Here is a 20,059-nt window from a genome sequence, read left to right as displayed (position 1 = left end):
GAGTTGCGACTGCATAATGTGTCCAAAACTCCCCAACCAGGTGAGATGAGACCGTTTGTATTTTTTTCCCCTTAGAAATTCATACCCAGCATGGTTTGTCATGTTTTCCTAAGCTAAACAAATATAGGTTAACATGTTCCTTCTCTATTCCATAATAGTCAATGTTCTTAGACAAACAAATTTTAATGGTATTATATGATATGCATACAACATAAGAGTACAATCATTTCCAGTCCCACGGGTATCAAAATCTGAAACGGCACCACACATCAGCACATCACTGGGAACCAGGCCAGTTTGACAGTGGACTAGGTTTCCCTCTAGTGGCAATAGAGTAGGTTACATCTCAACATACCGTATTATCGTTGTAGTTACTTACCCCCTTTGAGTTCAACGTTACTGTCATGTTGGTGAGAACAGCTCATTATCAGAGATGTTTGTCTTGCTCCTCTTGTTATTACTGTACTATGGTCGACAGGTAGCCTAAGTGTTGGGCCAGTAACTGAAAAGTCGCTGGTTCGAATCCCCGAACCGACTAGGTGAAAAATCTGTCGATGTGCCCTTGAGCAAGGCACTTAACCCCAATTGCTCCTGTAAATCACTCTGGATATGAGCGTCTGCTAAATGACTAAAATGTAAATTATTCAACGATCAAACAAGGACTGCCCTTGTACTGTTTGCCTTATAATGCATGTCAACAAACCACCAAACACATGTATAGCCCACCCCAAAAAACAACATTTTACACACTTTGATGATTCGAATTTGAGAGAGAAAAGAAAACTACCTGATTTTGTTTTTCTTATTCAGACTGCAAGGGCATGTGGGACCACTTGAATTGCTGGTCTCCTGCTTTTGTAGGGGAAACTGCATCACACAACTGTTCCAATTTCTTCAAATCAGAAGGTGAGTCCCCCACCCCACCCCTGGCTGTTATGTGTTAGACCCCACCCCTGGCTGTTATGTGTTAGACCCCAACCCCACCCCTCGCTGTTACGATGTTAGACCCCCACCCCAACCCTGGCTGTTACGATGTTAGACCCCCACCCCAACCCTGGCTGTTACGATGTTAGACCCCCAGCCCTGGCTGTTACGGTGTGTTAGACCCCCACCCCAACCCTGGCTGTTACGATGTGTTAGACCCCCACCCCAAACCTGGCTGTTACGATGTGTTAGACCCCCACCCCAAACCTGGCTGTTACGATGTGTTAGACCCCCACCCCAACCCTGGCTGTTACGATGTTAGACCCCCACCCCAACCCTGGCTGTTACGATGTGTTAGACCCCCACCCCAACCCTGGCTGTTATGTGTTAGACCCCCACCCCAACCCTGGCTGTTATGATGTGTTAGACCCCCACCCCAACCCTGGCTGTTATGATGTGTTAGACCCCCACCCCAACCCTGGCTGTTATGTGTTAGACCCCCACCCCAACCCTGGCTGTTATGATGTGTTAGACCCCCACCCCAACCCTGGCTGTTATGATGTGTTAGACCCCAACCCTGGCTGTTACGATGTGTTAGACCCCCACCCCAACCCTGGCTGTTATGATGTGTTAGACCCCCACCCCACCCCTGGCTGTTATGTGTTAGACCCCCACCCCTGGCTGTTATGTGTTAGACCCCCACCCCTGGCTGTTATGATGTGTTAGACCCCCACCCCTGGCTGTTATGATGTGTTAGACCCCCACCCCACCCCTGGCTGTTATGTATTAGACCCCCACCCCAACCCTGGCTGTTATGTGTTAGACCCCCACCCCACCCCTGGCTGTTATGATGTGTTAGACCCCCACCCCTGGCTGTTATGATGTGTTAGACCCCCACCCCACCCCTGGCTGTTATGATGTGTTAGACCCCCACCCCTGGCTGTTATGATGTGTTAGACCCCCACCCCACCCCTGGCTGTTATGATGTGTTAGACCCCCACCCCACCCCTGGCTGTTATGTATTAGACCCCCACCCCACCCCTGGCTGTTATGTGTTAGACCCCCACCCCACCCCTGGCTGTTATGTGTTAGACCCCCACCCCTGGCTGTTATGATGTTAGACCCCCACCCCACCCCTGGCTGTTATGATGTTAGACCCCCACCCCACCCCTGGCTGTTATGATGTGTTAGACCCCCACCCCTGGCTGTTATGTGTTAGACCCCCACCCCTGGCTGTTATGATGTGTTAGACCCCCACCCCTGGCTGTTATGATGTGTTAGACCCCCACCCCTGGCTGTTATGTGTTAGACCCCCACCCCTGGCTGTTATGTGTTAGACCCCCACCCCTGGCTGTTATGTATTAGACCCCCCACCCCACCCCTGGCTGTTATGTGTTAGACCCCCACCCCTGGCTGTTATGATGTGTTAGACCCCCACCCCTGGCTGTTATGATGTGTTAGACCCCCACCCCTGGCTGTTATGATGTGTTAGACCCCCACCCCACCCCTGGCTGTTATGTATTAGACCCCCACCCCAACCCTGGCTGTTATGTGTTAGACCCCCACCCCACCCCTGGCTGTTATGTGTTAGACCCCCACCCCTGGCTGTTATGATGTGTTAGACCCCCACCCCACCCCTGGCTGTTATGTATTAGACCCCCACCCCACCCCTGGCTGTTATGATGTGTTAGACCCCCACCCCTGGCTGTTATGATGATGTTAGACCCCCACCCCACCCCTGGCTGTTATGATGTTAGACCCCCACCCCACCCCTGGCTGTTATGATGTGTTAGACCCCCACCCCACCCCTGGCTGTTATGATGTTAGACCCCCACCCCTGGCTGTTATGATGTGTTAGACCCCCACCCCTGGCTGTTATGATGTGTTAGACCCCCACCCCTGGCTGTTATGATGTGTTAGACCCCCACCCCACCCCTGGCTGTTATGTATTAGACCCCAACCCTGGCTGTTATGTGTTAGACCCCCACCCCACCCCTGGCTGTTATGATGTGTTAGACCCCCACCCCTGGCTGTTATGATGTGTTAGACCCCCACCCCACCCCTGGCTGTTATGTATTAGACCCCCACCCCTGGCTGTTATGTGTTAGACCCCCACCCCTGGCTGTTATGATGTGTTAGACCCCCACCCCTGGCTGTTATGATGTGTTAGACCCCCACCCCTGGCTGTTATGATGTGTTAGACCCCCACCCCACCCCTGGCTGTTATGATGTGTTAGACCCCCACCCCTGGCTGTTATGATGTGTTAGACCCCCACCCCTGGCTGTTATGATGTGTTAGACCCCCACCCCTGGCTGTTATGATGTGTTAGACCCCCACCCCTGGCTGTTATGATGTGTTAGACCCCCACCCCTGGCTGTTATGATGTGTTAGACCCCCACCCCTGGCTGTTATGATGTGTTAGACCCCCACCCCTGGCTGTTATGATGTGTTAGACCCCCACCCCTGGCTGTTATGATGTGTTAGACCCCCACCCCTGGCTGTTATGATGTGTTAGACCCCCACCCCTGGCTGTTATGATGTGTTAGACCCCCACCCCTGGCTGTTATGATGTGTTAGACCCCCACCCCTGGCTGTTATGATGTGTTAGACCCCCACCCCTGGCTGTTATGATGTGTTAGACCCCCACCCCTGGCTGTTATGATGTGTTAGACCCCCACCCCTGGCTGTTATGATGTGTTAGACCCCCACCCCAACCCTGGCTGTTATGTGTTAGACCCCCACCCCACCCCTGGCTGTTATGTATTAGACCCCCCACCCCACCCCTGGCTGTTATGTATTAGACCCCCCACCCCACCCCTGGCTGTTATGATGTTAGACCCCCACCCCTGGCTGTTATGATGTTAGACCCCCACCCCTGGCTGTTATGTATTAGACCCCCACCCCTGGCTGTTATGATGTTAGACCCCCACCCCACCCCTGGCTGTTATGTATTAGACCCCCACCCATGGCTGTTATGTGTTAGACCCCCACCCATGGCTGTTATGTGTGTGTTAGTTAATGATCCACCGCCAAGATCATTTGTTTCCATTCAATACAAAATATGTTTGTCTTTCTAACATAAATTGTTGATGGATGCTCATACAGGCGATAGACTAAAAGGACAGAGGAGTGGTATAGAGTTCATAAAAGGTCTGCAAGTAGAGTCAACAGCGGCATCATTAAGTGATTTTATGACAACCGTATGTAACACAAATGAAGCCTGCAATAACTACTGCCTGCACTAAAGAGAGATTGAACCTGCGTACTACGTAGGTCTTAGAAAATCTTAGGTCTGTTCTATGGTCAATGTTTTTTATTCTGATGCTGACTATTTCCATGGCCATAATTCGTTTATTTAAACTGTACAGTAAGTAATTATTGATGAGGCTGTATGATTTTTCCAGGTAAAGTGTACCGGAACTGCACAGACACGGGCTGGACGGACCCTTTCCCTCCTTACGAGCATGCATGTTTCAACGAAACCTTACACTTACCTGGAGAGGTGGGTACATGTGTACTTTTAGTATGTGTTACATCAATGGTTTTGTATTTGACTCAGGACAAGTACTTAAAAATAAGGGAAAGCCATATAAGTGTTGAGCATTGATTTAAAAATACGGACAATTTTTGTAAAGCAAATCTTACCCCAGGTCTCTTTTTCCTCCCAGTCACATGACTCCCACATGTACTTCCCCTACGTGAAGACCATGTACACTGCAGGCTACGCTCTCTCTCTAATCTCTCTCACCATCGCCATCACCATCCTCTGTCTCTTTAGGTGAGAAACAGAGAATCAAGTCTAAACTGTTATGATAAAAATGTGATAATCTATTTGGGTACCCAATAAACTACGCTGTAATCAACATGCGCATCTTAATATTGGGTCTCATGTTGGTCAAGGGGGACATTTCTAACTGCTTTTACACTTTTCCTGTTGTCTAGGAAACTACACTGCACCAGAAACTACATCCACATCCAACTCTTCGTTTCCTTTATCCTGCGTGCTACCTTCATCTTCATCAAAGACTCTGTGCTCTTCACCGATGAAGACTTCTACCATTGTGATGACTACCCAGTACGTATCTACTGTACTTTGTAGTGACTGTCAATGTATGTGTGAATGGATGAACACATTGAGAGAAATTAGTAATTTAGTGTGTGAAAGTGGAATAACTCACTTTTGTAACTCTTGAAAAAAGTCCTTGTTTTGATAAAAGTTAATCTTTCAACATGATATGAACGTACTAAAATACCGCTCCTATATACACTCAAAAGTATGTGTACAACCCTTCAAATGAGTGGATTCGGCTATTTCAGCCACACCAGTTGCTTATAGGTGTATAAAATCGAACACACAGCCATGGAATCTCCATAGACAAACATTGGCAGTAGAATAGCCTTACTGAAGAGCTCTGTGACTTTCAACGAGGCACCGTCCATCATAGGATGCCACCTTTCCAACAAGTCAGTTTGTCAAATTTCCACCCTGCTAGAGCTGCCCCGGTCAACTGTAAAAATTGTCTGTCCTCGGTTGCAACACTCACTACTGAGTTCCATACTGCCTCTGGAAGCAGCATCAGCACAATAACTGTTTGACGGGAGCTTCATGAAGTGGGTTTGCCATGCGCAAAGCCAAGCGTTGACTGGAGTGGTGTAAAGACCACCGCCATTAGACTCTGGAGCAGTGGAAACGCGTTCTCTGGAGTGATGAATCACACTTTACAATCTGGCAGTCCGACGGATTAATCTGGGTTTGACGGATGCCAGGAAAACGCTACCTGCACCAATGCATAGTGCCAACTGTAAAGTTTGGTAGAGGAGGAATAGTGGTCTGGGGCTGTTTTTCATGGTTCGGGCTAGGCCCCTTAGTTCCAGTGAAGGGAAATCTTAACGCTACAGCATACAATGACATTATAGATGATTTCTGTACTTCCAACTTTGTGGCAACAGTTTGGGGAAGGCCCTTTCTGGTTTCAGCATGACAATGCCCTCATGCACAAGCAAGGTCCATACAGAAATGGTTTGTCGAGATCGGTGTGGAAGAACTTGACTGGCCTGCACAGATCTCTGACCTCAACCCCATCGAACACCTTTGGGATGAATTGGAACGTTGACTGTGAGCCTGGCCTAATCGCCCAACATCAGTGCCCCACCTCCCTAATGCTCTTGTGGCTGAATGGAAGCAAGTCCCCGCAGCAATGTTCCATCATTTCGTGGAAAGCCTTCCCAGAAGAGTGGAGGCTGTTATAGCTGCAATAGGGGAGGACCAACTCCACATGAATGCCTATGATTTTGGAATGAGATGTTTGACTAGCAGTTGTCCACATACTTTTGGTCATGTAGTGTATATATCTTTTCTCATCATATCCTGTAGGTGGTGTGTAAGTTAGTGGTGATGTTCTCCAACTACTGCATCATGGCTAACTACAGCTGGCTGCTGGTGGAGGGACACTACCTCCACACCCTGGTCAGCGTCTCCTTCTTCTCCAAGAAGAAACACCTTTGGTGGTACATCGTCCTGGGCTGGGGTACGGACACCTGCCCCCTCTACATTACAACAACACTACTGATACCATGTCATTGTCATCTAGCAATGTCATGTCATTTTGATCTGTTAAAAGACAGACTTGATAGTGAACTATTAACTGAAATGAGAGGGTTGGATTTAACTAAACTGTTTTTGTTTTGTTTTCCTACATAGGTTTGCCAATGATTGTCATTGTATCCTGGGGCTTGGCAAAATACTTCTATGAGGATGAAGGGTGAGATACAGATGAATAAGATGCCATCTGTTTAAAATAGTCTATGACAATTGCATCATCATAGTTCACATACATGCATGTTTCCCTTTCTCCTCAAGCTGCTGGGAGACAAGGGTACGTGACTGGGTTTGGTGGATTCTCCGATTACCAGTCCTACTCTTCATAATTGTAAGTGCATCAATCGCTGGTGATAACTAATGATTAGGCCTATGCATTGTTCGAGATGGAATACCAGGGCGCGTTCTCAGAGCATGCGCAGACCAGCTGGCAAGTGTCTTCACAGACATTTTCAACCTCTCCTTGTCCTGGATTGTAATCCTATCATGTTTCAAGCTGACCACCATTGTACCTGTTCCCAGGAACTCCAAGGTAAACTGCCTAAATGACTATCACCCTATAGCACATCAGATCTGTAATTATGAAGTGCGTTGGAAGGCTGGTCATGTCACACAACACCATCATCCCAGACACCCTGGAACCACTCCAATTACCGTACTGCCCCAACAGATCCACAGATGATGCTATCGCAATTGCATTTCACACTATCCTTTCCCACCTAGACAAGAGAGGAAATAACAATGTGAGATTGCTGTTCATAAACTACAGCTCAGCGTTCAACACCATATTCCCCTCCAAGCTCGGGACCCTGGGACTGAACCTCTGCAACTGGATCCTGGACTTCCTGACAGGCCGGCCCCAGATGGTGAGGGAAGGCAACAACACCTCCGCCACGCTGACCCTCAACACGGGGGCCCCACAGGGGTGTGTGCTTAGTCCCCTCCTGTACTCCCTGTTCACCCACAACTCCAACACCAAGTTTGCTGACGACAACGGTGGTAGGCCAGAACACCGATGGTGATGAGACAGCCTACAAGGAGGAGGTAAGAGTCTTGGCAGTGTGGTGCCAGGACAACAGCCTCTCCCTCAATGTCAGTAAGACGAAGGAGCTGAACGTGGACTGCAGGAGAGAGGGGAGAGAATATCCCAATCCACATTGACGGGGCTGTAGTGGAGCAGGTCGAGTGCTTCAAGTTCCTTGGCGTCCACATCACTAAGGTCTTAAACATGGTGTAAACACACACCCACACAGTCATGAAGAGGGCACAACAATGTCTCTACCCCCTTGGGCCTAAAAGATTTGGCCTGGGCCCTCGGATCGTCAAAAAAGTTATACAGCTGCACCAGAGAGCATTTTGACTGGGTGCATGACCGCTTTGTATGGAAAATGCAATGCCCTCGACCGTAAAGCGCTACAGTGGGTGGTGCGGAAGGCTCAGTATAATACTGGGACCGAGCTCCCTGCCATTCAGGGGCCGGATTCACAAAACCTTCTCAATTGAAGCTAGGGGGCAGAATTTTTATATTTGGGAGAAAAAAACGTTCCCAAGGTAAACGGACTATTTCTCAGGCTCAGATATTAGAATATGCATATAATTGACAGATTAGGATAGAAAACACTCTAAAGTTTCCAAAACGGTCAAAATATTGTCTGAGTATAACAGAACTGATTTTGCAGGCGATAACCTGAGGAACTCCAACCCGGAAGTGCTTTACATTTTTTTAAATCATTGTTCCATTGCTTGCCCCTCCATTTAAAGGCGTATCAACCAGATTTCTTTCCCAATGGCTTCCTCAGGCTGTGACCAGGCTTTAGACATAGTTTCAGGTTTTTATTTTGAAAAATGTGCGAGATTTATCAAAACGTGTCAGTGGATGACCAGGTGTCCTTTGATTGGTTCCTGCGCAAGAGATTTGGCTCAACATTTTCTATCTCTGCAGAATTGAACAGTTTACCGTCTGGTTGGAATATGATCGATTATGTATGTTAAAAACAACCTGAGGATTGATTATAAAAAACCTTTGACATGTTTCTACGAACATTACGGATACTTTTTGGAATTTGTCTGCCCTTCAGTACCAGAACGAACTTGTGGTTTTCTGAACAGAACGCGCAAACCAAATGGCGATTTTTGGTTAAAACTAATCTTTATCGAACAAAAAGAACATTTATTGTGTAACTGGGAGTCTCGTGAGTACAAACATCCGAAGATGATCAAAGGTAAGCGATTAATTTGATGAAAAGCGTGCCCAAAGTAAACTGCCTGCTACTCAGGCCCAGAAGCTAGGATATGCATATACAGTAATTGGTAGATTTGAATAGAAAACACTAAAGTTTCTAAAACTGTTAAAATAATGTCTGTGAGTATAACAGATTGTATCCGCTATTGAAGACAGTATATTCCGTCTTAAATTTTATCGATTATTTACGTTTTAGGAAAGTTGTTTGGACCAAGTTTACAGGTAACTTATTAGATAATTTGTAGTCATGTTGGGCGAGTTAGAACCAGTATTTTTCTGAATCAAACGCGCCAAAAAAAATGACATTTTGGGGATATAAAAAAGGAGTTTATCAAACAAAAGGACCATTTGTGATGTTTCTGGGACAAATTGGAGTGTCAACAGAAGATCTTCAAAGGTAAGGCATGAATTATATCGTTATTTCTGACTTTCGTGTCGCACCTGCTTGGTTGAAATATGATTTTCATGTGTTTGTATGGTGGGGTGCTGTCCTCAGATAATCGCATGGTTTGCTTTCGCCGTAAAGCCTTTTTGAAATCTGACACGGTGGCTGGATTAACAAGAAGTTAAGCTTTATTTTGGTGTATTGCACTTGTGATTTTATGAAAGTTAAATATTACTAATTTGAATTTCGCGCTCTGCAATTTCACCGGATGTAGCTGTAACAGGTTTTAAGAAGAAATGTCTTAACTGCCATTTATTTCCTTAACTATAGACTTAAAGTTAAGCAAAGTTGCTATTCCTCAAAGTTATTGGAAATGTAAAAAAATATTATCCTATATTTCTTCCTAATAAAAAAGTTAAGAAGAAATGGGATTCTTGAAAATGTTTTAGGATTTCTTCTTGGAAATGTACTTAGCTTTAAACACTTGTCTTGTGACGAATGGATACTTTTGTAACATGGACGTTTTCTTGCGCCACTGCCCCCGACACAGTTGAGTACCAGACATTTAAATACAGCAAGAAAACTAATTAAATATGCATTATCTAGCTAGCTAATTCATAATATATTACAATATTCTAGAAGTGTTACATAGCTAGCGTTAGCTTGTCAATTTGCAAAGAAGAACTTGTCTAACTTAGCTAACGTTAACGTTGTTAGCTATGTTGGCTATAATGTCGTTACGCGTTAGCTAGCAAACGTAGCTACCTAACTAACCGGTCGCGCAGTCCCTCTACTACCGTCTCTCCTATCCAGTGTTGCCAACTCCTCAGTAGGGAAAGTAGCTATTGGCTGTCCTAAAAGTCGCTAAATGACGTCAACACCTAATTTGCAGAATTGGCCATGTGCATGTAATTCTGATGGACGCTGTAGGAGAGCGGAATAACGTCATGGGAGAGACAAAGTGAGTAAAAAAGACCCTAAAGATGTTTAGAACTACAAATGAACTTCTGTCGATTCTTGTTTTTTTTTATGTCACAATTCCAACCCTCCTCCTTTATCCGGGCTTGGGACTGGCAAAAGTGACCCAAAAGAGACACACTGGCGGAGTTACTTAGTATTTTTATTTTTAGTTTTCTTAATTTGGTTTGGTTTTTAACCTTATGGTCCACTTAGGCAGCACCCGCTGCTCATTGAGAAGATTAAGAACGATACGTGCTTTCACGTCAGTCTCCAATAACACCAGAAAAGTTGCTAGATTTGTCGCTAGTCAATTTTTTTGAAAATGTGTCGCTAGAGGGATCTGAATACTCGCTAAATGTAGCGAGAAAGTTGCTAAGTTGGCAACATCTCTATCATGGACAACACCTTCTTCTTAGCAGCCGACTAGGTGTCGGACCACTATTTCTTACGTCGGCGTCACTGGCCCTTGCCATACCCCCGACGTCAGAGACGGACTCGGCCACTCTCACCCATCCTCTCTTTTTGGTCTCTGCAGTGACCCCGCCGTTTGAGTGTACCCAACAGCAACCTTTTCCTGGCTGCTAATTCCTCCATCACTTCAAGCTCTTGTTTGCTGAAGTTTTTATAGAGCTTTTTATTGAACAACCAAACCTTATTGAGGTTATCCATTTTTGTTTTTGATATAGCTAGTCTGATGGCTATAATGTGTGAAAATAAATGTTTTTTTTTGTGCATAAAGGGATCGCGAGCCAACAACAAAAAATAGACAGCGCAGATAAATAAATGTAAATATCAAAGCTATTATAGTGCTCAAATCCTATCATCCCTGTCACATGTGCTTGAAACCAGTAAATAAGCCTGTCACTAATGTCAATGCCACGTAAGATATTTACGAAGTTCTTAGGAAAGATATTTCTTAAGAAAACTATGAATTCCAGAGAACATTTTGAGGAATTGCACTTACGAACTTCTTATTTTTTTACCCTTAAGAAACGTTAGGAAAAAAACATAAGTAATGTTTTGTGAATCCGGCCCCAGGACCTCTATCAGGCAGTGTCAGAGGAATGCCCGAAAAATTGCCAAAGACACCCACCTAGGTTCACTGTTCACTCTGCTACAGTCTGGCAAATGGTACCGGAGCATCAGCTCTAGGACCAACAGGCTCCAAGACAGCTTCTACCCCCAAGCCATAAGACTGCTAAATAGCCATACATAGTCTGGGTAACCATTTAATTAACCCTTTCTTTATTTTTACTATTTTCTGTATTGTTGACAAAAAGACATCAAACTCTGAAATTACTCATGGAATTGTGTAGTAACCAAAAAAGTGTTAAACAAATCCAAATATATTTTAGATTCTTCAAAGTAGCCACCCTGTGCCTTGATGACAGCTTTGCACAATCTTGGCATTCTCTCAACCAGCTTCACCTGGAATGCTTTCCAACAGTCTAGGAGTTCCCACATATGCTGAGCACTTGTTGGCTGCTTTTCCTTTACACTGTTGTCCAACTCATCCCAAACCATCTCAATTGGGTTGAGGTTGGGTGATTGTGGAGGCCAAGTCATCTGATGCAGCACTCCATCACTCTCCTTCATGGTCAAATAGCCCTTACACAGCTTGGAGGTGTGTTGGGTTATTGTCCTGTTGAAAAACAAATTACAGTCCCACTAATTGCAAACCAGATGGGAGCGGTATCGCTGCAGAATGCTGTGGTAGCCATGCTGGTTAAGTGTGCCTTGAATTCTAAATAAATCCCTGACAGTGTCACCAGCAAAGCACCATCACACCACCTCCTCCATGCTTCACGATGGGAACCACACATGCAGAGAATCTGTTCACCTACTATGCATCTCACAAATACACAGCAGTTAGAACCAAAAATCTCAAATTTGGACTCATCAGATCAAAGGACATATTTCCACCGGTCTAATGTCCATTGCTCGTGTTTCTTGGCCCAAGCAAGTCTCTTCTTATTGGTGTCCTTTTAGTAGTGGTTTCTTTGCAGCAATTCAACCATGAAGGCCTAATTCACTCTGAACAATTGATGTTGAGATGTATCCGTTACTTGAACTCTGAAGCATTTATTTGGGCTGCAATCTGAGGTGACGTTAACTCTACTGAACTTATCCTCTCCAGCAGCGGTAACTCTGGGTCTTCCTTTCCTGTGGCGGTCCTCATGAGAGCCAGTTTCATCATAGAGCTTGATGGTTTTCGTGACTGCACTTGAAGAAACTTTCAAAGTTCTTGAAGTGTTCCGCATTGACTGACCTTCATGTCTTGATGGAATGTTTGTCTTTGCTTATTTGAGCTGTTCTTGCCATAGCCCTATTTGGTAAAAGACCAAGTCCATGTTATCTTCTGTATACCACCCCTACCATGTCACAACACAACTGATTGGCTCAAACACATTAAGAAGGAAAGAAATTTCACAAATGAACTTTTAACAAGGCACACCTGTTAATTGAAATCCATTCAAGTTGACTACCTCATGAAGCTGGTTGAGAGAATGCCAAGCGTGTGCAAAGCTGTCAAGGCAAAGGGTGGCTACCTTGAAGAATCTCACATTTTGATTTGTTTAACATGATTCCATGTGTTATTTCATAGTTTTGATGTCTTCACTATTATTCTATTCAGTTGATTGGACATGATTTGGAAAGGCACACACCTGTCTATATAAGGTGCCACAATTGGCAGTGCATGTCAGAGCAAAAACCAAGCTATGAGGTCGAAGGAATTGTCCGTAATGCTCCGAGACAGGATTGTGTCGAGCCACAGATCTGGGAAAGGATACCAAAAAATGTCTGCAACATTGAAGGTCCCCAAAAACACAGTGGCCTCCATCATTCTTAAATTGAATAAGTTTGGAACCACCAAGACTCTTCCTAGAGCTGGCTTCCCGGCCAAACTGAGCAATTGTGGAAGAAGGGCCTTGGTCAGGGAGGTGACCAAGAACCCGATTGTCACTGACAGAGCTCCAGAGTTCCTCTGTGGAGATGGGAGAAACTTCCAGAAGGACAACCATCTCTGCAACACTCCACCAATCAGGCCTTTTATGGTATAGTGGCCATAAGTAAAAAGCACATGACAGCCCGCTTGGAGTTTGCCAAAAGGCACCTAAAGGACTCAGACCATGAGAAACAAGATTCTCTGTTCTGATGAAACCAAGATTGACCTCCTTGGCCTGAATGCCAATTGTCACGTCTGAAGGAAACCTGGCAACATCTACAGTGAAGCATGGTGGTGGCAGCATCATGCTTTGGGGATGTTTTTCAGCGGCCACGACTGGGAGACTAGTCAGGATCGAGGGAAAGATGAACGAAGCAAAGTACAGAGAGATCCTTGATGACAACCTGCTCCAGAGCGCTCAGGACCTCAGACATTGTCCTGTTGGAAGGTGAACCTTCGCCAACGACCCTAAGCACACAGCCAAGACAACGCAGGAGTATCTGCAGAGAAGAATGGGAGAAACTCCCCAAATATAGATTTGCCAAGCTTGTCGTGTCATACCCTAGAAGACTTGTGGCTGTAATTTCTGCCAAAAGGTGCTTCAACAAAGTACTGAGTAAAGGGTCTGAATACTTATGTAAATGTGATATGTATTTTTAAAAAAATACACTTTCTAAAAACCTGTTTTTGCTTTGTCATTATGGGGTGTAGATTAATGAGGGGGAAAGAAATACATGTAATCAATTTGAGTAAGGCTGTCAAGGGTTCTAAATACTTTCCGAATGCACTTTAGCTTCATTCTTGTATTTTTTTACTGCATTGCTGGAAAGGGCTCGTAAGCAAGCATTGTCACTGTTAAGTCTCCACCATTTGTATCCGGCGTATGTGACATACAAATCGTTTTTTTATATAACTGAGAATGTAAATATTACTTTTACTCCCTACGGTAATCATTTGTTGCCATTTCATTGCAGATTAATTTGGTATTTTTTCTGAGCATCTTAAGAATTCTGGTGGGGAAACTGCGCATGCCAGACATGCATGGAAATGAATTCAGCCAATACAAGTGAGTTGTCAACATGACCATACTGTACCATTACCAAAGCATTAAGGATGTTTATTTTGTAGGCTAAAATAATAAATGACTTAATTGCTTACAACAGTGTTACAGTACCTGTGCTAACTTTCTGTAAGCGTTGCCCAGTCAAACCTGAAAGACCAGCACAATGGCAAACTAATGGAATCTCTCAACTTGTGTACAGTATTGATTCGTGTCTTTTGTGTATTGTAAAATTGCATATTTTCCTTGGATATTTTCAGGAGACTTACCAAATCGACTTTTCTTTTGGTGACCCTCTTTGGTGTGTACTACATCCTCTTTGCCTTCTTACCCATCAAAGTCAGTGGTTTAACTTACAAAATATGGACCTTTGTTGAGTTGGCTCTTGCATCAACACAGGTAATTTTCACTGACTTTTCTTTTTTTACTTTGTGGGAATACTATTTGATGTCTAAATTCACCTTTCTTCCTTTCCAGGGCTTTGGAGTTGCTGTTCTTTACTGTTTTCTAAATGGGGAGGTAGGTTTTTTGCCCATTTCTCAAAACTATTATGCAAGTTGAAATAAGTGGTATAAATGTGCAATTGCTAATATTAGACAGCAGCCCTGATTAACTAGTGCTCGATGATACACCATCTCCATCCCCATCCCCTCCAAACACAGGTACAGTACGAGGTACAGAGGAGATGGCGCAGGTGGAGGCTGAAGCAGCATCTACACGAGGAGCCCAGACAGCATGGTTCCATGAGCCAAAGTGTCTCTCCTCTTACCCAGGTCTCCTTGCTTCCCTGTTCTGGACCGGCCAGCCTGGCATGATCTTAGACCCCCCCTCCAATCACTGGAGATCTAGACACACCGGTTAAAAACACTTATACAGATGACTCTCAAGACATCAAGGGAACTTTAAGTTCTAGAACTTTCTTGAACTTGAGGAATGGTCCACAGAATCACTTGGCCACTCTTGAAGACTTGGACATGGCATGGGAAACAGCACTGTACTGTGAATTTTGCCATTCCCTCAAGCAACATTTCTAGGACTATGGACAGTGGACCAGGCCTGAAGATCTAGGACATTTGGGTTCAGTGGGAAATCCTAAGAAACAAGAACATATTCAAAAAGGGGAAGTAGGACTCAGCTCTTCATCATCATGTGAAAGAGATATCCTGGAAAGAGGTCTGGTTATGACCAGCTTTTTGTCCAGAGAATTTATCGACATGATTGAAAATTCTCACTTTTTATTATACTTGGAAGACAGATATTCTAAGAAACATAATTTACTGTTCTTTTGTACCATTCAAAAAAAAAATGAAATAAATACCCAGATCAAGGGCTGCACATTTTCAAGCTAAACAAATTGCTGGTGAGAGTTTGTTAGACCAGTCATCTTGGTTGTCTCTAAACACTTTACCCATGTAAAATCTCAGATTTGGTCTCTTTTCTTCTTGTTCATTGTAACCTATTATAAACTGTGTGGTTCGAGTCCTGATCGGCTGACAGCCATGGTATATCAGATCTTATACCACGGATATGACAAAACATTTATTTTTACTGTAATGTTTACATTGGTAACCAGTTTATAATAGCAATAAGGCACCTCTGGGATTTGTGGTATATGACCAATATACCATGGCTAAGGGCTGTTCTTAGGCACAACGCAAAGCGGAGGCCATAATAACACACCCCCTCAGGCCTTATTGCTTAATTATAAAATGGTTCTAAGAAAAAGTGTGCACTAATGTCCTAAAGAACCTCTACATTGGATACTTTGCTTTCATTTCTTCCACAAAGACAATATATTAATTTTATGGCATCTTCTTTGGACTTTCCTATTGGATTGAAAATAGAAACAGGACACATTGAAGATTTGTGTTACATTCAAAACAGCGAGAGAGTGGAAAAGCAGAATAATACATTGTCCAAAAATACTTACCTTCCTGTGCTTTCCAACCATCCCATTTAGATTTTCCTTGGAAGTCAAATATTCCCGGATGCTCTGTGGACACAATGCATACATCTTAAAAGTTATCTTACAACAAAAAAATATTGCTTTAACTGGCAGGTATTGGCAGTCTGAAAGACACTTGCCCATCGGACAAGTCAGGAGTATTTTTTTGGTTACCCGAAGATTATGATCACTTGCCTGTTAATGTAAAAATAAGCTACACTGAATAAAAATGTAAAAAGCAACAACTTCTACAGTTTAGTTCATATAAAAAGGAAATCAATCAATTGAAAATAAATAAATTAGGCCCCAATCTATGGATTTCACATGACTGGGAATACAGATATACATCTGTTGGTTACAGATACCTTTAAAAAGAAAGTAGGGGCATGGATCAGAAAACCAGTTAGTATCTGGTGTGACCATTTGCCTCATGCAGCCTGACATCTCCTTCCCATAGAGTTGATCAGGCAGTTGATTGTGGATTGTTGTCCGACTTGTCTTTAATGGCTGTGCAAAGTAACTGTATTATAGCGGGAACTGGAACACGCTGTCGTCCACGTCGATCCAGAGCATCCCAAACATGCTCAATGGGTGACATGTCTGGTGAGTATGCAGGCCATGGAAGAACTGGGACATTTTCAGCTTCCAGGAATTGTGTACAGATCCTTGCAACATGGGGCCGTGCATTATGATGCTGAAACATGAGGTGATGACGGCGGACAAATGGCACGACAATGGCCCTCAGGATATCGTCACGGTATCACTGCATTCAAATTGCCATAGGTAAAATGCAATTGTGTTCGTTGTCCATAGCTTATTCCTGCCCATACCATAATCCCACAATGGGGCACTCTACTCACAACGTTGACATCAGCAAACCGCTCACCTACACATGCTCTCTGCTTAGTACAGATGAAACCGGGATTCATACGTGAAGAGCACACTTCTCCAGTGTCCATCGAAGGTGAGCATTTGCCTACTGAAGTCGGTTACGTGTCAAACTAGAGTTAGGTCAAGACCCTGAGAACGACTGGCACACAGATGAGCTTCCCTGGGAAGGTTTCTGACAGTTTGTGCAGAAATTATTCGGTTGTGCAAACCTACAGTTTCATCAGCTGTCCAGGTGGCTTGTCTCAGACCATCCAGCTTGTGAAGAAGCCAGATGTGGAATTCCTGGGCTGGCGTGGTTACACGTGGTCTGCGGTTGTGAGGCCAGTTGGACGTACTGCTAAATTCCCTAAAACAACGTTGGAGACGGCTTATGGTACAGAAATGAAGATTCAATTATCTGGCAACAGCTGTGGTGTACATTCCTGCAGTCATCATGCCAATTGCACATTCAGTAAAAACCTGGAGGAACAAAACTGCACATTTTAGTGGCCTTTTGTCCCCAAGCACAAGGTGCACCTGTGTAATGATCATGCTGTTTACTCAGCTTCTTGATATGCCACACCTGTCAGGTGGATGGATTATCTTGGCAAAGGAGAAATGCTCACTAACAGGGATGTAAACACATTTGGGATAAATACACTTTGTGCATTTGGAACATTTCTCTGATCTTTTATTTCAGCTCATGAAGCCAACACTTTACATGTTGTGTTTATACTTTTAGTTCAGTATATCTACATGCAGAAGTGCCACATATTGCCTGCCTTTCACATACAGGGGAGGAATCTGAAAAACAAGTCCTGGAAATTCTTTGTATTTCGGTTGTTATCAGTAAATACATTCTCAGAGCAGGCTGACTGCTATACGTTGTCTATCTTTCACAAAGATCAGTTTCAGGCTTACTGGAAATATTTGCAATTTGGTTGTTTTCACTTTTTTAAATCACCTGCCCAAAGGGGCAACCTCAGAGCATGCTTAACTGGTGCAACTGTTCAGGTCACTTGCCGCAGGCAATAGGGCAACCCTTAATGTCAATCCCTGAATGGTTTGAAACAGTTTACATACAGACAAAAGGCAGCTAAACAATTGATAAGTCAATACATTTTGTAACTCTTGAGAAACGCATATAGAGGCAAAATTACACGCCTTGTAATAAGACACTATAAAGGTTGATACCTGCTTAAAAGTAGGGTCAGAAGTTGGGGAACTGAGGCACTACTTGTATTGGTATTTCCTGCATCATCCACTAGCTCTGCTGTAGGTAGGAAATCCTAGGAAATGTTCTGTAACTGACACAAGCTGTCTCCAATGAATCCCTATCCAGTTGTGTGTTTGGCATGGGCATTGCCTAAGTCAGGGGATGCGTAGCTCAGCCAATCTTAAATTGCACAAAATCTATTATTTGGCAAGGAATACTGTTTGTAGATCCGTGATTCTAAACATCACTTTGCTCAAACTGATCCTCCCCAATGGACTCCAAAGTTGTCAATTAGGGGCAGTTTAAGAGGAGAGTCAATGAAACCAACCACGGAAGTACTATATGTTGTAGCAAACTTCGGGGGTAGCCCCAACCAAGACTTAAAGCTGTGATTGTCAAGCCAACACATGAACCGTTACGCCAAGAAGTACAAACCTCTTGGTGTACAGTTAAGGTGTTGGCTTGACAGTCGATGGATCCGGGTTCGAGTCCTGGTCGGGGCTACTCCCCAAATTCACTTCAATATACTTTCATGGTTGGTGTCATTGACTGTCCCCTTTAACTGCCCTTAATTTATTTTTTTGCTACAACTTCTGAGTGCGTTGGAGGATCAGTTTGAGAAAAGTGAGGTGTACAAATAGTATTCCCTGCCAAATAATAGGCTTTGTGTGATTCAGAGCTACGCCTCCCCTGGCTTAAGCGATCCCCGCGCCAACCAGACATGGATTGATTAAGTGGAGACCGCTTGTGTCAATTACAGAACATTTCCTACCTGCAGCAGCACTAGTGAACAATGCTGGAAATATTGGTAAAAGCACAGTGCTACAAAACTCCTGGCCATACTCATAAGAAGTTGTAAGTACAATGCATTCAGAAAGCATTCAGACCCCTTGACATTGTTACATTACAGCGTTATTCTAAAATGGATTCAATTGTTGCTTTTCCTCAATCTACACACAGTACCCCATAATGACGATGCAAAAACTGGTTTAGAAATTCATAAAAAAAAAAAAAAAACGGAAATTAAACATTTACATAAGTATTCAGACCCTTTACTCAGTACTTTGTTGAAGCACCTTTGGCAGTGATTACAGCCTCAAGTCTTCTTGGGTATGACGTTACAAGCTTGGCACACCCATATTTTTGCCTTTTGGCAAACTCCAAGAGGGCTGTCATGTGCCTTTTACTGAGGAGTGGCTTCAGTCTGGCCACAGAGATGGTTGTCCTTCTGGAAGGTTCTCCAATCTTCACAGAGGAACTCTGGAGCTCATTCAGTGACCATCGAGTTCTTGGTCACCTCCCTGGCAGCGAACGGTTGAAAAGCATGCATTTGGTTTTACTAGCGTTTAAAGAGCAGTTGGAGGCCACGGAAGGGGTGTTGTATGGCATTGAAGCTCATTTTGAGGTTAGTTAGCACAGTGTTCAAGGAAGGGCCAGAAGTATACAGAATGGTGTCGTCTGCGTAGAGGTGGATCAGGGAATCGCCCGCAGCAAGAGCGACATCATTGATATATACAGAGAAAAGAGTCGGCCCGAGAATTGAACCCTGTGGTACCCCCATAGAGACTGCCATAGGTACGGACAACATGCCCTCCGATTTGACACACTGAACTCTGTCTGCAAAGTAGTTGGTGAACCAGGCCAGGCAGGCATTAGAAAAACCAAGGCTATTGAGTCTGCCGATAAGAATACGGTGATTGACAGAGTCGAAAGCCTTGGCCAGGTCGATGAAGACGGCTGCACAGTACTGTCTTTTATCGATGGCGGTTATAATATCGTTCAGTACCTTGAGCGTGGCTGAGGTGCACCCATGACCGGCTGAGTTGTTATTTTACCTGAAAAGCACAAGGTCCTCTACTCCGACAGTTAATCCACACATAAAATGGCCAACCGAGATGGCACGTGGGGTA

The 20,059-nt window shown here is 44.3% G+C and overlaps 1 protein-coding gene across 1 annotated transcript; it reads left to right on the top strand.

Annotated features, from left to right (window-relative positions):
• The first annotated feature begins 1,239 nt into the window (after positions 1–1,239).
• Positions 1,240–15,448, top strand: LOC120033206 (secretin receptor-like). The gene is made up of 11 exons (XM_038979489.1): positions 1,240–1,579; positions 4,330–4,405; positions 4,587–4,703; positions 4,868–5,000; positions 6,300–6,453; positions 6,627–6,687; positions 6,786–6,855; positions 14,033–14,124; positions 14,379–14,517; positions 14,596–14,637; positions 14,781–15,448. The coding sequence occupies exons 1-11, from the start codon at positions 1,240–1,242 to the stop codon at positions 14,931–14,933; spliced, it is 1,377 nt and encodes a 458-aa protein (XP_038835417.1). The 3' UTR covers positions 14,934–15,448.
• Positions 15,449–20,059: the final 4,611 nt, after the last annotated feature.

Source organism: Salvelinus namaycush, chromosome 40 (assembly GCF_016432855.1).
Source record: "Salvelinus namaycush isolate Seneca chromosome 40, SaNama_1.0, whole genome shotgun sequence".
Classification (NCBI taxonomy): Eukaryota; Metazoa; Chordata; class Actinopteri; order Salmoniformes; family Salmonidae; genus Salvelinus; species Salvelinus namaycush.
The sequence above is the reverse complement of the archived record's forward strand: the minus strand, read 5'-3'. Positions and strand labels throughout refer to the sequence as shown.